We start from the raw sequence: 16,606 nt of genomic DNA on the forward strand, positions 1-16,606 counted from the left end.
CTGCTGCAATAAAGACAGTTTGTTTCTTACAGATATGCTCTGGAAACAGGTTAGTTTATTATGGATAAAAAAACGCAGCACATTTCATATTCTTATTAGAGTCTTTAAATAAATAGCAAGAGAACTAGGTCACAGAAGACTTACAAGAGCTGTACTCTGGAAATATGAATTAAATATCACTATTTAGATTTTTTTTGTTATAATACAGAAGGTTGCTTTGTGTGTTACGTCTTGAAGAGGAATAGGGGTCAAGAAATACATTTCACTTCTCAAGTGAGCTGACAGTGGAACAGCACAGACTCATTTCACTGGTATCCACAGTGAAAAGTTACTAGAGGTTAAGAATCACATCATCCAGAAGGTCGCACCAGCTGAGGTACCAGCTCCATTGTCAACTGAGTAAAAGAACAACAAGAAGGGATGAAGTATTTTTTTTTTAAAAATGAGTTTTCAGTAATGGACAAGAAGGAAGTGTCATGTTTGCCCCTTTTTGCAAAAGCAGATTCTGCTGTCCCGTGTTCAAGTGGTAGAACAAAAGGCCTGTTCTGCAGCTCCCATTCAGTGTGGTGAAACCGATGATTCCTTAAGCATAATGTTTCACCATGTTTCTGTTGAATTTTATTCTGCTGTTCCAGAAAACTTTTCCAACTCATCATTTTGAATTCTGTCTTCATTGACCCACTGCAATATTGTCTCACAACTTTCTGGAAGTCTAATAATTAGATTGTGCCTTGATCCAGAACTTCTATGCAAATACTTAATCAAATTGGATGCAGGATATATTCCTGTGAAAGCCCAATGAGAATATTCTTCCCTTTGCTGATGTGTTACTAATTATTACTGCGTGGTTACAACTTCCCCATAACTCGTTGCTCACGATCACTTCGCTTGCTTAGAAAATCGTCATGTGTTATTTGGACTGTGTTCATTACTTAGAGGTGCCTACTATTAATATGAACACTTACAGGTATCAGCACAATATTTATTTGCTATGCACTGCTTTACATTTTTATCCCGCTTGCTGTTCCTGACAGAATACGCAATATTGGCAAAAATCCCACCAATATATGACCTCATAAGTCTTCTGAAAGGGCTGATAGAAAAGCTAGTTGCGAAAGTAATTTCAGTGATTTCAGTGACTTCAGCCTTCATAATATATTTCTAGCATTTAAGTTTTCAGTAGCTATTCTAACCTTGTTATGCCATTTTAGAGAGCTTCCTAATCAATTACGGAGGAAAAAAATCTCAAAATAATAACACCGCTTTGCAGTGCCAAGGTGGGTGATGATTATTCTTTGGCGGTGGAATAACATTATGTATGAATAATACAGTGATAGTTAAAAAAAAGCATTCTGAAGCCAGATTCAATGGGACCAATACTTTTTTCTAGTCTCCTTGGCCACACTTTAAAGGGAGAATTGGGACATTTTGCTCCTTGTCTGGCAGAAGTGTGTTGGTTTTTTTTTTTTCGTTTTTTTTTTTGTCCTTTCCCCTAAAAGAAGCTCATAATAGATCACTTTGTTGTCTGACAGAATGGATTAATGTTGGAGAAAAGTGGCTGGACCTCACAGTGCACTGAGAATGCATTTGTTGAATGTCATTGAGTTGTGTGTCTTCACCGATATTCTGTCACAAAACTGTGGTTTTGTTACTTTCATGAAAGAAGCTTCCTGCCTATGGAAACTATACCAACTACTGTGATGGTAGAAGGTCAGGTTATTTTGGCTTTACAAGGTTTGAGCCATTTTACTATACATAGGCAATATATTAAATACTTTATCCACTTTTCAGTGCATAAAACCATTCACTAATAACATGGAAAATGATGCTGACATGAACAGGGCTGAGACTACTTCAAGCCTGACTATACTGTAGGTCTCGATAGAAACAAACACAACTAAATGATAGGAGTCTCTAACTTATAGGAGAAATTGCTAGCAGGTTAAGCTAATTTCTTCAATAAATACACACACACATATATATGTATATACGATAGAGAATCCAGCATTGCACGGACATTATTTGCAGATATTGATTGTTCTTTCTGCTACCATGAAATGGGAGCTTTTATGGAAGAGAGGTGCCGGAGGACACAAGGGAAACAATCCTGCAAACAGGTATTTGCTGACCTGGAAACATACAGCATTTGGGAATAAGACTGTGTGGAACTATAGAACAATTTCTCTAAGCAGCATCACCCCAGGCAAAGTCTTCAGGTTTTAAAAGTACGAATCTAGGATATTTGAAGGTGCTCAGCACCGATGCTCTTGTTTAAAGGTATGGCTATTTCCAGATGGGAAATGGGGATGATCAAAGAAAAAATACATCTCAAACTGAAAAGCAAAATCCAAAATAACACCACATTCCTGCACATTTTATTCAAGTAAAAAATGGAAATGAACCACAGTCCTAGAACAGTTCATCATGTAGACCCATGAATGCTTAAAGTGAAGGCGGGTGGTGTAAAACACACTGATACAGATCAACTTAAACTCTAGGGTATTAGCTTAACCTTCAAAGATATGTTCTAGGGGTCACTCACCTGAGGCAGTTCACCACTGAAATGTTCATTCTCAGCTTTGTCTCATTTAATAAACAAGCAGTGAATTATGCGCATTATTACCAGTGTTTGTTAGTAGGTGATATAAAATACAAGTCAATGATGGGACGGCTAGGAGGAGTTTTGTTCTCCACTGAATTTAAGGAGTCAACAGTAGCCAGTAGAGTAAAGGAGATGCCATCTGGTTTGCCAAAACAACATTGCAACTGGGAGAGGTGTTTGAGGATAGAAAAAAAAGCCAATGACATTGCTATCCTCAAGAACAGCAAGGAGGAGGACCCAGGGAACTATAGGATGGTCAGCCTCATCTCACTCCCTGGGAAGATGACAGAGCAGTTAACGCCAGAAATCATGTCCAGACACATGAAGGATAAGAAGGTCATCATGATTAGTCAGCATGGATTCACCAAAAAAGATGACAATGCTTGATCAATCTGATAGTATTCTATGATGAAATGGCTGGCTTGGTAAATGAGGAGAGCAGCGGCTATGGTCTACTTGGTCTTCAGGAAGGCTTTTGAGTCATTTCCTGTAAGATCTTCACGGAGAAGCTGATAAGAATGGGCTGGTGAGCAGCCCATTTCAGTGAGGTGGACTGAAATCTGGATGAATGGATGGGCTTCAAGTGTATTGATCAGTGTCATGAAATCTAGTTAGAGGCCAGTAACTAGCAGTGTACCCCAGGGGACAATGCCATTCGACATCTTCGTTAATGATTAGAATGATAGGGCAGAGTGCACCCTCACCAGATATATCTATGTTACAAACTGGGAGAAGTAACTGATACACCTGAAAGTTGTGCTGCCGTTCAGAGGGACCTCGACAGGCTGAAGAAGCTGGCTGACAGGAACCTCACGCCATTGAAGAAGGGTGAGTAAAAGTCCAGCACCTGAGGAGGAACAATGCCAAGCACTAGTACATGCTGGGGGCCACCAAGCTAGAAAGACACTTCAGAAAAAGAACTGGGGGTCCTGGTGGACACCAAGTGGAACATGAACCAAAAAGATGCTCCTGTTGCAAAGAAGGCCACCAGTATCCTGGGTTGCATTCGGAGGACTGTTGCCAGTATGTTGGGAGAAGTGATCCTTTGTCTCTACTCAGCACTGCTGAGGCCACATCTGGAGTGCTCGGTCCACTTCTGGGCTCCCAAGTGCAAGAGAGATGGACATGCTGGAAGAAGGAGTTTGGCAAAGCACCACTAAGATGACAAAGGTACTGGAGCATTTCTGCTATGAGGAAAGGCTGAAGGAGGTGAGGCTGTTTAGCCCGGAGAACAGAAGGCTCCAGGGGGATATATATTAACGTTTGTAGACAGGTGAAAGAAGAGTGCAAAGAAGACAGAGCCAGGCTCTTTCCAGTGGTGCCCAGAGACAGGACCAGAGGCAATGAGTGCAAACCGAAACACAGGAGGTTCCCTTTGAACATCAGGAAACACATATTTGCTGTGAGGATGACTGAACATTGGCACAGGTTGCCCAGAAAGGTTGTGGAGTCTCCTGCCTTGGAGATATTCAAAAGCCAGCTGGACGTGGTCCTGGGCAACCAGCCCTTGGTAGGCCTGCTTGAGCCAGGGCAGTTTGACAAGATTTCAGAGGTCTTTTCTACCCCCACATCTGTGATTCTGTGAGGAGCATCTCCAAAATTATAGAGGATTTACTAAAAAGGGAGATGTCAGATCTATCTTCTGAAAGTAAATTAGGGTGAGGAAGAACAAACTGAAATGCATCAATTGGAGATGTCGAAGAGGTTGTCCACAAAGGCTGATATGCTTCACCAGGAGTGTTCTGGGCAGTTCAACCTGCGCCTTATGGTCTTCTAGAAGGTTCTCTTTCATGAGGTGTGTCAAGCCAAAGTTAAAAATAGTGAGGTTTGCCATTGGTACCACTTACGATGTCTGGTCTTCTTTCCTCTGCCTGCTTTTCACTCTCCTGGCTCTGCTCTGACAAAGCTGCTTGTGTCCAACCTCAATGCAATATGCTTTGGAGAATATTTCAAAGAATGTAAGTTTTGCCTTAGTATTCTTGCCCAAAGCAATAAGATACGACATATCTTAAAGAGGTATTTGGGACATCTGAAGTCCTCAATATTTTACTTGAGAGTACTGGAAGTACAGCCTTTCTGACTTCATAGAAGTTGCCAGTTTGGCCAGTTTTAGAGCTGATATGGTAAAAGTCATGGCATGAAAAAATGTTCCTCAGTGGAGGACAAACTTCAAAAACTCTCTCTAGCACGTGGTAAGAACAGCGAAATAAGGATGAACTCAGAATGTCCCCAGCTAGGAGAACCTTACCTAAGTAAGTTGGGGGCTGAAAAAAAGGACTTCTCAGGCTTACATAAGTATTTTGGGAAGAAAAAAAAAGTTAGAATCTGTATTGAGTGTTCACTGAACAGTTACTTGAGTGTCATTCTTTCTGACAAAGCAGATGCCTTGGACCTCACATGCTTTCTTACGAAGTTTTCTTCTATTGTCTAAAGCAATTCCGTAGTTTCCAATTACACATATTTGCAGCAAACACATTTCTTTAAGCTACTTCACTTCAATTTATAAAAATAGCCGGCAGCAATGAACTTCAGTGAAATGACAGGAAGATTTTCTGAGTACATGCTGAAACAATAATCATCAATAAGCTTAATAAGGAATATTCATGAAAGGTTATCAGTGAATGACTCCATGATTCCGTGACAAACAGTCTTGCTGACTTCTACTTTCAGACACTTTCAGAAGTTCATTCTCTGTACATACAATGTATACAATGACATTTCAATTAAAAAGAAAAAATAGCAAACTCATAATACATAAAAATTACTATCATGTAGTAAAGGCCTCTTAGATGACTCTTTGATACCTTCCAAAAGAAGACATTTCATTCCTTTTAACTAGGCACTTTTAAACATTACAAATGCATCTCGAATCGTAAATACTGGGGCTAGTTATACATGTGAATATATGGAAATGTAGATTATTAAGTTTTAGCTGTGAAATGTAATATATTTTTGGAGGAGGGCGGCTAAAAAAAAAAAGCCTGTGCATACGATCACACAAATAAATATATTAAAGTAATTTATTAATATTTCATTTAGTATTTACTTCAGTAAAAGTAAAAGGCCTGTAGTGAGCTTTTACAGATTTAAAATCAACTGAGAAGCTGTTATATAAAAACAAAGGGCGATTGCTTTCCACTCCGTGTGCCCACACATATGGGGACCACACCACAATCATGTATATGGATAGATACAGCCAGGGAATTCTTGACATCACTCGGTTTTATAATTGCAGTAAGCAATCATTCAAAAAACACTGCACAGACTTCTAAATAAATGTACGTAACGTATCTTTTAAAATATCTTTTGGGGTCCAGAAACAACTTAAAAGGAGAGACAAGACTCTCCAAATCACAGACTGCATATAAAAAGGTCTAGTGAAATTCTTGCTTCCTTATTGATGCTTGTTTACTAATGTAGCAAAAATAGTCGCAAATCAGGAACCCAGTTGGGAAAAGGGGAAATAGCGAAGTGTTTGTAAATTGCTGGATTTTTCAACACAATTCCATTGGCCTAATATATCCTACAGCTGGCAACGTTTCTCCATTTAATTTCATTTTCTGACAATAACTCAGATTTTTTTCTCCTCTGGAAAAAGTTGCTTGGTTTAGTAGAGGTTGTAGTTGCATGACCACACGCTCTGTAAGACAAGCCTCTTCCAATCCATGGTTGCCATTTAACAGAAGAAGCCTTTGCCTCTGGGCTGGTAAATTCCAGCTTCAGGAAACGATGGAAATTCTACCTGTTGCCATGGAAATCTGCAACTCCATCACTTCTTTCCTTCATATAATACAAAATGTATGCAAAGTTGATCACTGAACAGTATGTGGGAAACATTTCAGAAATGCCATCAGTTTACAAATGATTTTACAAAACCTCTCAGCTAGTAGCATCTGCAACTTCTACCACTGCGTCCTACAAGGAAACTATTAAGAAAGCGAAGAGACCACAAGTTCCTCCATTTTATAAACAAGAACCTGTGCTGATTTGTCAATGGATTTTGAATCACAGATGCTGTGGAGATGTGCATTCAACAGCCAGCCGCATGAATCTTATGAATCCTTATGAATCTTGCCTGGCAGCTACCTTTATGGAAATTGATTCCGACAGATTGAATATGCGATGAGACTAGCAGCTTTTACCCTGAGACAGTCATACGCAGCAGAGTGATGTATGCTTCTACTACAGGATGGAAAATCTTCATTAAGCCTGAGCTGCTGAACACTGCAGAACTGAAACATTTTTGAAAAACCTATTCCTGCAGTCGAGACGGGTCAGTACGCCGATACTTTTTAACATCTTCACCATCAACATGGGCACTGGGGCAGAATCCACCCTTAGCGAATTTGGGGGTGACAGCAAAGTAGGGAGAGCAGTCAAACACACAGATTGAAGGGCTTCCATTCAGAGGGACCTCAGCTAAGCAGAGGAAAGGGCTGACAGAAATCTCATGAAGTTCAGCAATGACAGATGTTAATGCTGTAACTGCGCCAGGGCAACTCAGTGCATGAGTACAGGCTGGGGACTGACTTGCTAGGCAAAAGCTCTGCCCAAACGGCCTAGTGGTCCTGGTGATCAGTGTACATGTGCAGTGATGGAGGTTAACCACATGCTGGACCATATCAGCAAAAGCATGGCTGCAGGCTGGGGGAAGTAAAATTTCCCCTCTATTTGGCACTTATGAAACCACATCTGGCAGCTCAGCTTTATTCACAGAGCCTTCAGCTTTGGGCCCTGGCACAAGAGAAATGTCAAAATGGAGACAGTCTGGCAGAGAAACTCTAAGAAAGAGAATACGATCAGTGATGCTGGATTAAGCGTATGATGTTTAATGAGCATGAGAAAGAGAAGGCAAAGGGAAATCTGATTCCTTTCTCTTTTCTTAAAGGTATGTGGCAGAGACGACTTGTTATCAGAGACGAACAGTGAAAGGACAAGAGGCAGAGGTCACAGGCTATGGTAGGGGCTATTTAGGACAGACTCAAGGAAAAATTCTTCACAGTGAGAGCAGCTGAGTGCTTGGATGGGCACCCATGATCTACATCCTTGGGGGTATTCAAACTTGACTGGATAAGACCCTGGGTAACTTGGTCTAGGTTTGATACTATCCCTGCTTTGAACAGAAGATTAGGTGAGCTGAACACCAGCAGTCCCTTCAATACCAGTTTTTCAGGTCCTATATTCAATGGGTTTGACAACCTGAGAGCTAACGAGATGGGCTGTGCCAGTGTGTTAACCTGATGTTATTTTGCTTACGGTAGTGGTGTACATCTTTATGTACCATATGTACTACTACTGTAGTAAGTGAAATAATATCAGATCAACAGTTCAGGGGCTGTACTGTCTGTACATTACATTTCTGATTCCTCTGCACAACACAGAGCGGCAGATAAAGAAAAATTACTAGCATGGCTAGAATCATACATGGGATATCGGTAATGCAAGAACAAGGCTGAGAAAAAAAAGGAACATAAACAACCCCTATCTGGACAGGCTTTGATTAATGCATACCAAAAGACAGCCTGTACTTGCAAAAGTGCCCATATTTCAGATATGTTTTTTTAAGATACTATATTTCTGGTGATTTCAGCCTAAACATATTCAGAGAGATTATTATAAATGTTTTTTATGTTAAAAAGATCTGTCATCTTTATAAAAAGGACTGGAAGCAGAGAAAAAAAGCAAAATGAAGACAAAGGGTGAACTTCATCTAATTTTTGTCCTACCAACAGGTACCTGATGAGTCAAAGCACGAAAGGCACAGGAGGGCTTTACAGAGTAACTTTAGGACTGTTATGAGAATTTTTGATCCTCTTTCAGATTATTACTTTTTATAAGTTTCCTATGCTCTGAATAGCGTGGTACCCCTCTGTACATCACTGATAAAGAAGTTTCTTATTAATCAGAGACAAAGCCTTAACTATTCCCTCAGGTGATATAAAGAACTTCTTGAAGAGAGCTGCTTGACAGAGAGTCAAGAATGATAATATAGTTCAAAAGACTGATGAAAACTCTGTGAAAAAAAGCTTCTTCAGAAGTTAATTCTTCTGTGAGTAAGTAATTGACTGGGATTCAGGATTTGTTTTGTTGTTGTGCTATTCCCAGCATACAGCTGATTACTCTATGACCTTGGGCAATTCATACACAGCTGAATTTGGCCTTAATCTTTCTGTGACTCGTTTTATTCATTAGTATAATTATTATAATAATACCTGTCTCCTGAGAGCATCGGGTGGCCTCATCGCCTATTATTTTTGTTAATAATAATAGGAGCTCTACAGGCTACTTTAGATTATTTCACAGGAATCAGTTTTCTCAAAATAGCAGATACAAGATTAATAATAAATTAAGCTCATAGGAGAACAGGCTTGAGAATTGTTTTTCTAATAATACTTACGCCAGCATAACCTGTTCCTCCGTTAAGAGAGTTTGATCGCTACCAGCACAGCTACACAGGCAAGTTGTTTTAAATACACACAGTGCCAAAGAAAACTTCCCTTCCATGTTAAATGCTTCTCAGAGTTTAGTGAAGGGGAGGGCTGGGAATAGCCAAAGAGGGTTCAGTCAGGCGAGCAACAACTACTGTATAACTACAGCAACCCTTCCTAATTAATCACTCGTATAATTTGCTTTCAGCAGATAAGACTGCTAATCAAATCATCAGTTTTGCTCAGGGAACATTTTTTGGTGCTTCACTTTCTGTGTTTTCTGGAAACAGATATAAATTTCAGCTTGACAGTGCCTCCCCAACAACTTTGATAGCTCTGTGAACATGAAATATTTTGCAAAGTATAAGAAAAGAAGGAAAAAAAAAAAGGAAATTATCTTCACTCACCTTCAAATCCACTTATATACAAATGCCACTTTGTAAAGTTAAAATAAACGACACCTGACTTCTAAGAAATTTGTATCCAGCTCTTTTAAAAGTTCCTAGAAATGTAGATAGGTGGCTGCACGAGTTTTTAAAGCGCCTGTGTGGGAGGGTTTCCATCTTCAGATACCTGACTCTGCAAACACCTTTGTCCTGTTGCATTGAAACACACCAGTCCCTAGCTGCTGAAATCGAAATGTTCAGCACACTGCACGCTGGCATGCAAACAGGCAAACGAGGTGAACAGCACAAGGAAAACTGCGTTCACAGCATTCACGTATGCAGCATCAGGATGGATTCACGGGATGGAGCAGGATCCTGGCAGACAAGAAAGGGTACAGTCTCCATCACGAGCCTCTGTGAAGCTTTTATGACAGGTTTGGTTCAGCTCCTGCTTTATATTAAGAGGAAGACAGATTTCAATCTGAGTTTCGGTAGCACAACAGAGAGAGAGTTAGAACATTACCACATTATACAAAATATTTTGGAAATTTTTGAGAAGGAAAGAATGAGAGTAATTTTGAGCTTGGGATATGCATACATGTGGGGAGGTACGTGGGTCACCCTGGGAGAGGGACTTTTTCCAATCACGATCATCCAGCCCAGTGCTAGGGATGAGAGGTTTCAAATTGTGTCAGGCAAGGCAAGAACTGATTTTTTTCCCTCCATGCTCTGAATGAGAGCCCTCATGACTACTACTACTTCAAAAACATTCAAAACTCCAGTGCAAGCTCTAGTCAATAGCTTCCAAGTGGAAAACCAGCATTTAATTACATCACCAACTACCAAAATATCTGCTACGCTCTTATGCAAGAACTTGTCAGCTCTGCTCTCACACCTACCCACGGCACTTACCTACACATTCTGTAAAACTTCATGTTGTCTGCAGTGCACTCAGACATGATGAATCGCTCTGTTCCCCCACTAGCACACAAGGAGCTGCACTAACCCTTCGTAACCACAGTGAAGATTTTCCCTGTAGTGTGGTTTCAATGAGACACAAAGAAAACCTCCAGCAACAGCCACCACTTGCAGCATCCCCTGGAGAAGCAGGGTTTGCACCTTATGCTCTCAATGCCTGCAAGGTACCCTAGGAGACAGCAGACTCCTACAGCTGATGAAGGAAGAGGTGGGTAAAAAAGGTGTTGACTTGATAAGAAAGTAATAGGCAGTGGCTGTGGAAGTGCAGATTTCATGGTGGGATGAAGTATTTTCTTTTAGGGATTGGATGGCACCTGCTGCATAGTATTCTAAAGCTGCTGTGGTATTTGAGTATCTATTATTGGATATGAGTAATGGTCCCTGAAAAACTGCCAGTGAACTAAGTCTACATTCAAGAAAATATTTTCTTTCAATTGGAGTTTCCTGCAGTTGGGGGAATAATTAATTGCTGCTGAAACCAAGACTGCATTTTCACAACCCCCTTGTTTTCTTCTGAAGTGGAGAATGTTGAGAATAGACTTGCGACAAAACTCTAGTATTTACTTCATCCAAGTATACACAGTTTCCTGAGCCCAAGAACTAACAAACAGCTTGGAAAAATTCTTCAAAAATTCTCACAGAAAAATCAGAGTCAGGAAAGACATCATTATGTGCTTAATGAACCAAGAGCCCTATGGGAAATTACTGATACTTATGGGAACTGGGTTTACAAAACTCAAACTAAAAGTACACAGATCCTGACTAAGGGGGTAAAAAGCCAAACAAGTCAGCATTGTTGTTTTTGTGGTTAATCTTGGCAATATTTACAGCTGGTGACAGCCAGGGGATAGACAGATCCTGCAGTGGAACACTCGCAATTTTCTATTATCAGTTCCCATGGCAAAGCAGGGTGAGTTTTACTTTTCCAGATGTCTTCTCCTGCCAAAAGCACTGCAAGGCTATTTCAGCTTCAACCTGTAACTTTCAAGGACCTTTAGAACCAGAAATCACAATGAGCTTCACAACAAGTGTGTGAACCAAGTAAACAACCCACCAACTCTGTATTGCCATAAAGCCAGCAGCTTTTTACAGGGTTCTAAAGCTTCTAAACAGACATTATACAGCAACATCATGCAGCAGTTTCAGACGGGAAATACAGAACAATACTGAGCTCAGTGTTCTGATGAATAACTGACCTGAGGCTGCACTTTAGCTTATATAAAGTGCGCGAGTTCATGAATGATCATGTGTATTCAGAACCTCAATACTTAAAGCTCATGCATAACTTCAAAACAAAAGAAAACATAATAAGAGACCAATGTGTCATGACATGGGATCATCCATGGATCAACTCTGCAATTTTCTTCTCCATTTTCTCCTCCAGGTATTGGCTTGACCCAAATGCACTCTCTGCTGAATTACAACACATAAAAAGCTTTGTCATATTAAGTAAATGCAGCGTAAATTGCAGTGCTGAAACAAAGCCCAAAAGATAGATAGATATATATTCACTAAATATTTCATATAATTGTTGGGTTGGTGGCCTCTACTAGTGTGCCTCTGAATTTCCCATAATTCACAAGTTGAAAATAGTAGTTACACCATTGCACAAAGACATTAACAACAACCATAAACCAGACAAAGCCCTGAAGACGCACTGGCAAAGGTAGGATATTTCAAATTGAAACCACCATTTTAAAATGAAAATTCAGAATGTTTAACATGTTAGTTGATGATGTTTGACCCTCTAATGTTTCAGTGAGTATATGTTTAGGTGTGATCAGGTTAAAAATATACGGAGAAATATATAGTGCAAACTTGTTTACAGAGCAAAGCTAAATTAAAAGTTCACTCTGAACTAATGCTGCTATTTGTTCCAGCCTCAGAGTTTGGGTGGTGTTTTTGGGGTTTTTTGGGGGGTTTGTTTTGTTTTCTGATTTTAAGACAAATTACCTTTATATTCTTCATTCTATTACATACTTATTAATACTATGCCTGACAACCTTGTCATTTACATTTATCCTAAGACCAGTTCTATGAAATACTGCTACCCTCCTCATTCTGTTCCAGATGAGAAAGAAAGGTCAAATGACTTGCAAGTTTATTTCTTAGCCACCTTCCTCTTCACTTCTCTTTAAGCCCAGTTCCATTGCCTGGTATTTGTCTTCTTTGGCACATTCGTTATTTTCCTCCTATTAAATAACTGGGGTTTTTTTTTAATAATATATAAAATCACTGATATTATCTTTTTTAAATGACAGAAATCTATCATGATGACTCATTCACTTACATTGGGTTGACTATTAGAGCTTAGACTTGTAGATAATGAGAACAGAAGAGAAATATACAGTGTTTCATAAAGGTGTTTATCTTCTGGTAAATGTTAAAAAGATCACAATCTAAAAGGATTTTTTACAGCTCTTCTGTCTAAAGCAAAACAAGTGCCATAGAATATTTCCTATTACAATGTTATGAAACTTGTGCCATTAACATTTCTTCATGCATTTCTACTTCAATCTTATGGATGTTTGATCAACTTCAGCTGGTTAACGGCAACTTTACTGCTATCTTATTTAGAATTATTGTTTTACACATTGTAAATTTTTATTCTTTTGAGATCACATAATGGGTTTTTACTGGCAGCTTTTGAAAGAAATGATTTATAAGGTTACAAAGGTATGACTATTTCCTTAGAGTGCCTCCCTCGTACGTGTAGTCATAATCCAACAAACCGACAGTTCTCAACCCCCATTTTACACGCTCAAACAACAGTGGGTGCAGAAGCTACATCAGGCGTGTTTTCAGTGAAGGCTGAGCAGCACAAGATCAAAGCTGGCAATATGGAAGAAAATCAGGTCTTATATTCCAATGCCATGAGACAGCAAGCAGGTTGCCGTCCTGGTGTAGAGGTGCTGCAGAGAGCAACTGTGCTGTGGTGTGTGAAAATCATCTTCATGAGAGTCTTTCAATAAGATCACCAACATCATCTACTGATTACAAGAAGGAAGATTCTGAGCATTTACTGAGGGTGAATTATTCTTTCATTCTCTCCTTGGGATGAGTAACTGGGAAGATACGATTGGTCACTGGTGCCTCTGTAAACCAATTCAGCTCAGTAACCCTGCAGGGTCCTGTTCCTTTTAGCAGTAATTTTTTTTATATTGATAACTTAGCAAACCAAATTCACTCCCCGAGTCAGAGAAACACCTGAGCTAACAGAAGGCAAGTGGAAGGAGCCTGCAGTCCAGACTGGGGACAGGGTAATGTGTAATTGAGGAATGCCAGTGTCTTTTGGGTTTTTTACTAGTAAAGCGATGAACTTTGTATATTCGTTATGAGAACTAACTATATATTCATCAAGGTGCCTTTGGTAAAATATTCACTTTGATTTATTTATAAACCATATTCACTTTTTACAATACTGGATTACAACTTATTGTAATCTGGAAAAACGTAAATGAAACTTCTTTGTATTAATTACTTAAAAATGTTAACATATAGGACCGAACACACAATATTCAAGAGTCCTTTCTAATACATAGCTTCTAATGATTGGATGGAAAAAGTGATAAATGGAATTACCATTACGTTTCTTCTCTTTTTTTGTGTTTTGTATAACAATGGATATATCGTTAAGCTTCTTTTACTTTAAAAAATGCATTTCATTTTTACCTGCATGCAAACCCCACAAGATTAATTCTATAATATTAGACATGAGATGTTCATTACAATGGATCAAAGGACAAGCTTTGGGAAGACCAAAAAGACATTTATGTCCTTCTAGATCCCTGATTTAAAAATATACTTTTGCTTGTACTTCAATTTCAGGTTTTATGAAAAAATATGTATATAAGTATATGGTGAAACCATTGGATTTAGATATCAGAGAAGCAACCAGACTTGATAAAAGGAAAATAACACACACTTAGTCTATTTAATATCTTCAGATTTTGTTTCTAATATGCATACGACTCAAATATTGCAGATGACACAGGATGACCCTTTAAATGTTCAACACCTCATCAGTCAGGAGCAGCTGAGCTTCCAAAATGAAACCAACATTAGCTTATTAGTAGAAATATAAAATCAACAGATTTTCCTGCCTCTTTTACACTGCCCGCAGGTTTTATGCAGCCTACAGCAGGCTTTGACCAGCCTTCCTCACAGCGCAGCCTCATCCAGAGGCCAAGTCCGTTAGAAACTGCACGGCTGATGAGTCACTGCTGTTTCTCAACCTGCTCTGAGTTTGATATTACGAACCATATGGCCCCAGCCTTCATAAACGAGGTTTTGAGGAAGTCAACTGACAGCTGAACAGAAATGGCTTTGCTAAGCAGCAAAGCTGCCATTTGATAGGTGGAAGACCTGAAAGTGGTGGTTCCATGAAAGGAAAATTCTGTATGATGCTGGTCTAAGCACTTTTTAAATCACCATGAAAATGCTCTAATTTCTCTTAGTGATGTAGATACTTTACAAGCAAATTTGTTCATAATGATGTTTTTTCCTAGCTTTGGACTGTCATTCAACCACTTTCTGCCTATCAGAATGCAGTTGTTTTTTTCAGGACTTTTACTATTACTACTCTTCCATTTACTCTTATTTTTCTGGGACTCTCCAGCAGTTGCTCCAGTGTCCCTAACCCTAACCTTGACTCCTCTTCCTGCTTTCTCTGTCCAAAGTTCGTGCATCTCAAGTATTGTGAAAATGCTCACACTTTGTCTAGTTTTATTGAAAAAGTCATCGACCTTTCTTCATAAACCACCAAAAAGTCACTTTTTATAGCTTCCTGTCTCAGATCTTACTTAGGGGCATGCAGAGTCTGAGGGAAGCATTCAACATAACAGATATTTGACGTGGAAATCTTTTTGCAGTTTCTTTTTCAGTGAATAGAGGTAGACTTATCCAGGGAGTAACTAGGAGGAGTTGAATACTGGGGTCTTAAGCTGCCCTTTGCAAAAGCGTTTCTCTCAGGAGTGTGAACAAGATAATTTGAGAGTGAACAGAGGTGGGAGAGGATCATGTAAGTCATGTTGGCAGGACTGTGGGCACATACATGGTGGGCAAGGGAAGGGAGGAAGAGGGTAACTGGAAATGGTGCAATTACCCATCCCTTTCTAGGGACAAAGGTATGTGGAGAATTGTGGTCATCCAAGAAGAAACGCGTGCAGACCAGGTTCCCCGGCCTCTCCATATTTTTGCTCTCTGGTGGGTACAAAGGTAGCTTCAAACCACAGTTGAAAGCTAGCTTTCCAGAATGATCTTTCAAGACCATCTCTATTCTTAAGCACACAGGGAACATCTTTTTCTTTCTGTCCTAAAACTCCAGTTTTCAGTAGTTGCTTAAAGACAACTTGTGCAAACTGGAAATTCTAAACTTAAAACCAGCTCTTTTTGAACTCACATTGTGTTGCTACATATCAGTGTTGGGAAAATAATTTCTTTCAGGGCTTAAAAAACCAGAGCATGTTTGCCGTCACCTGGCAGTGTTCATACTGGACTTTTTTTTTTTTACCACCTGTGAGGCCATGAGGAGCAATGAATACTCATTCACGGATAGTCAACTCACAGCTGGCTTCAGCTAAAGGCTTCATCTTTGAGTAACAGAGTCACAGGTTTCAAGAGGGTAACCAGGGATCTCACCTTTAACGCTATCCACCGTTCCAGAAAGACGCCAGCAAGAGATCACTGTATAGCGCATGTTGAAAACGCCTGACCATGAAAAAGTCTGTTTTGTCTTAGCCACACAGCTAATACCATCACTACCCCTGAATCCACGGACTGCCATTGTTCCACACTTCTTTTGTTCATTACCAATTTTTTATATGTTTAAAGATTTTGGTGAAAGGACCTTACCCTTGCCTTCTGCTCCATCTCCATCATTAATCTTTCATGTTGCTCTGCTATTGCCAGTGTTGCAGAATGGACTTTCTGATATATCATTTCCCCTTCTCGTGTCTGAAAGGTGAACAGCCCTTCTCCTGTGTCACACATCCTACAACGAGATTTAAGGAGAACAGAGGAAAAAAAATGAGTACTGTGTAATTTTTACCTAACTATTATAAAAAGTGCACATCTTGCAGTAGAAAATGCCAGCTTTGGTAGCTGTACTCTGGAATTCCAAGCATCTGCAGTTATTTTTACCATCGAAGAGAGACATATTACAAGAGAATATGTGCAGAACTTTGTGAACATAACTTCCAAATTCAGTTTTA

The 16,606-nt window shown here is 39.5% G+C and overlaps 1 protein-coding gene across 1 annotated transcript in view; it reads right to left on the bottom strand.

Annotated features, from left to right (window-relative positions):
• The window catches only part of LOC104500917 (docking protein 6-like), a gene marked incomplete at its 5' end in the record, with an annotated part of 63,774 nt that extends 47,388 nt beyond the window's left edge, over positions 1 to 16,386 (bottom strand). The window contains one exon of the mRNA XM_010144650.1: positions 16,248 to 16,386. Coding sequence (XP_010142952.1) covers positions 16,248 to 16,386 — 139 coding nt within the window. The remainder of the gene's footprint in view (positions 1 to 16,247) is intronic.
• Positions 16,387 to 16,606: the final 220 nt, after the last annotated feature.

The sequence above is a fragment of the Buceros rhinoceros genome, unplaced genomic scaffold, assembly GCF_000710305.1.
Source record: "Buceros rhinoceros silvestris isolate BGI_N320 unplaced genomic scaffold, ASM71030v1 scaffold16400, whole genome shotgun sequence".
NCBI classification, from domain to species: domain Eukaryota; kingdom Metazoa; phylum Chordata; class Aves; order Bucerotiformes; family Bucerotidae; genus Buceros; species Buceros rhinoceros.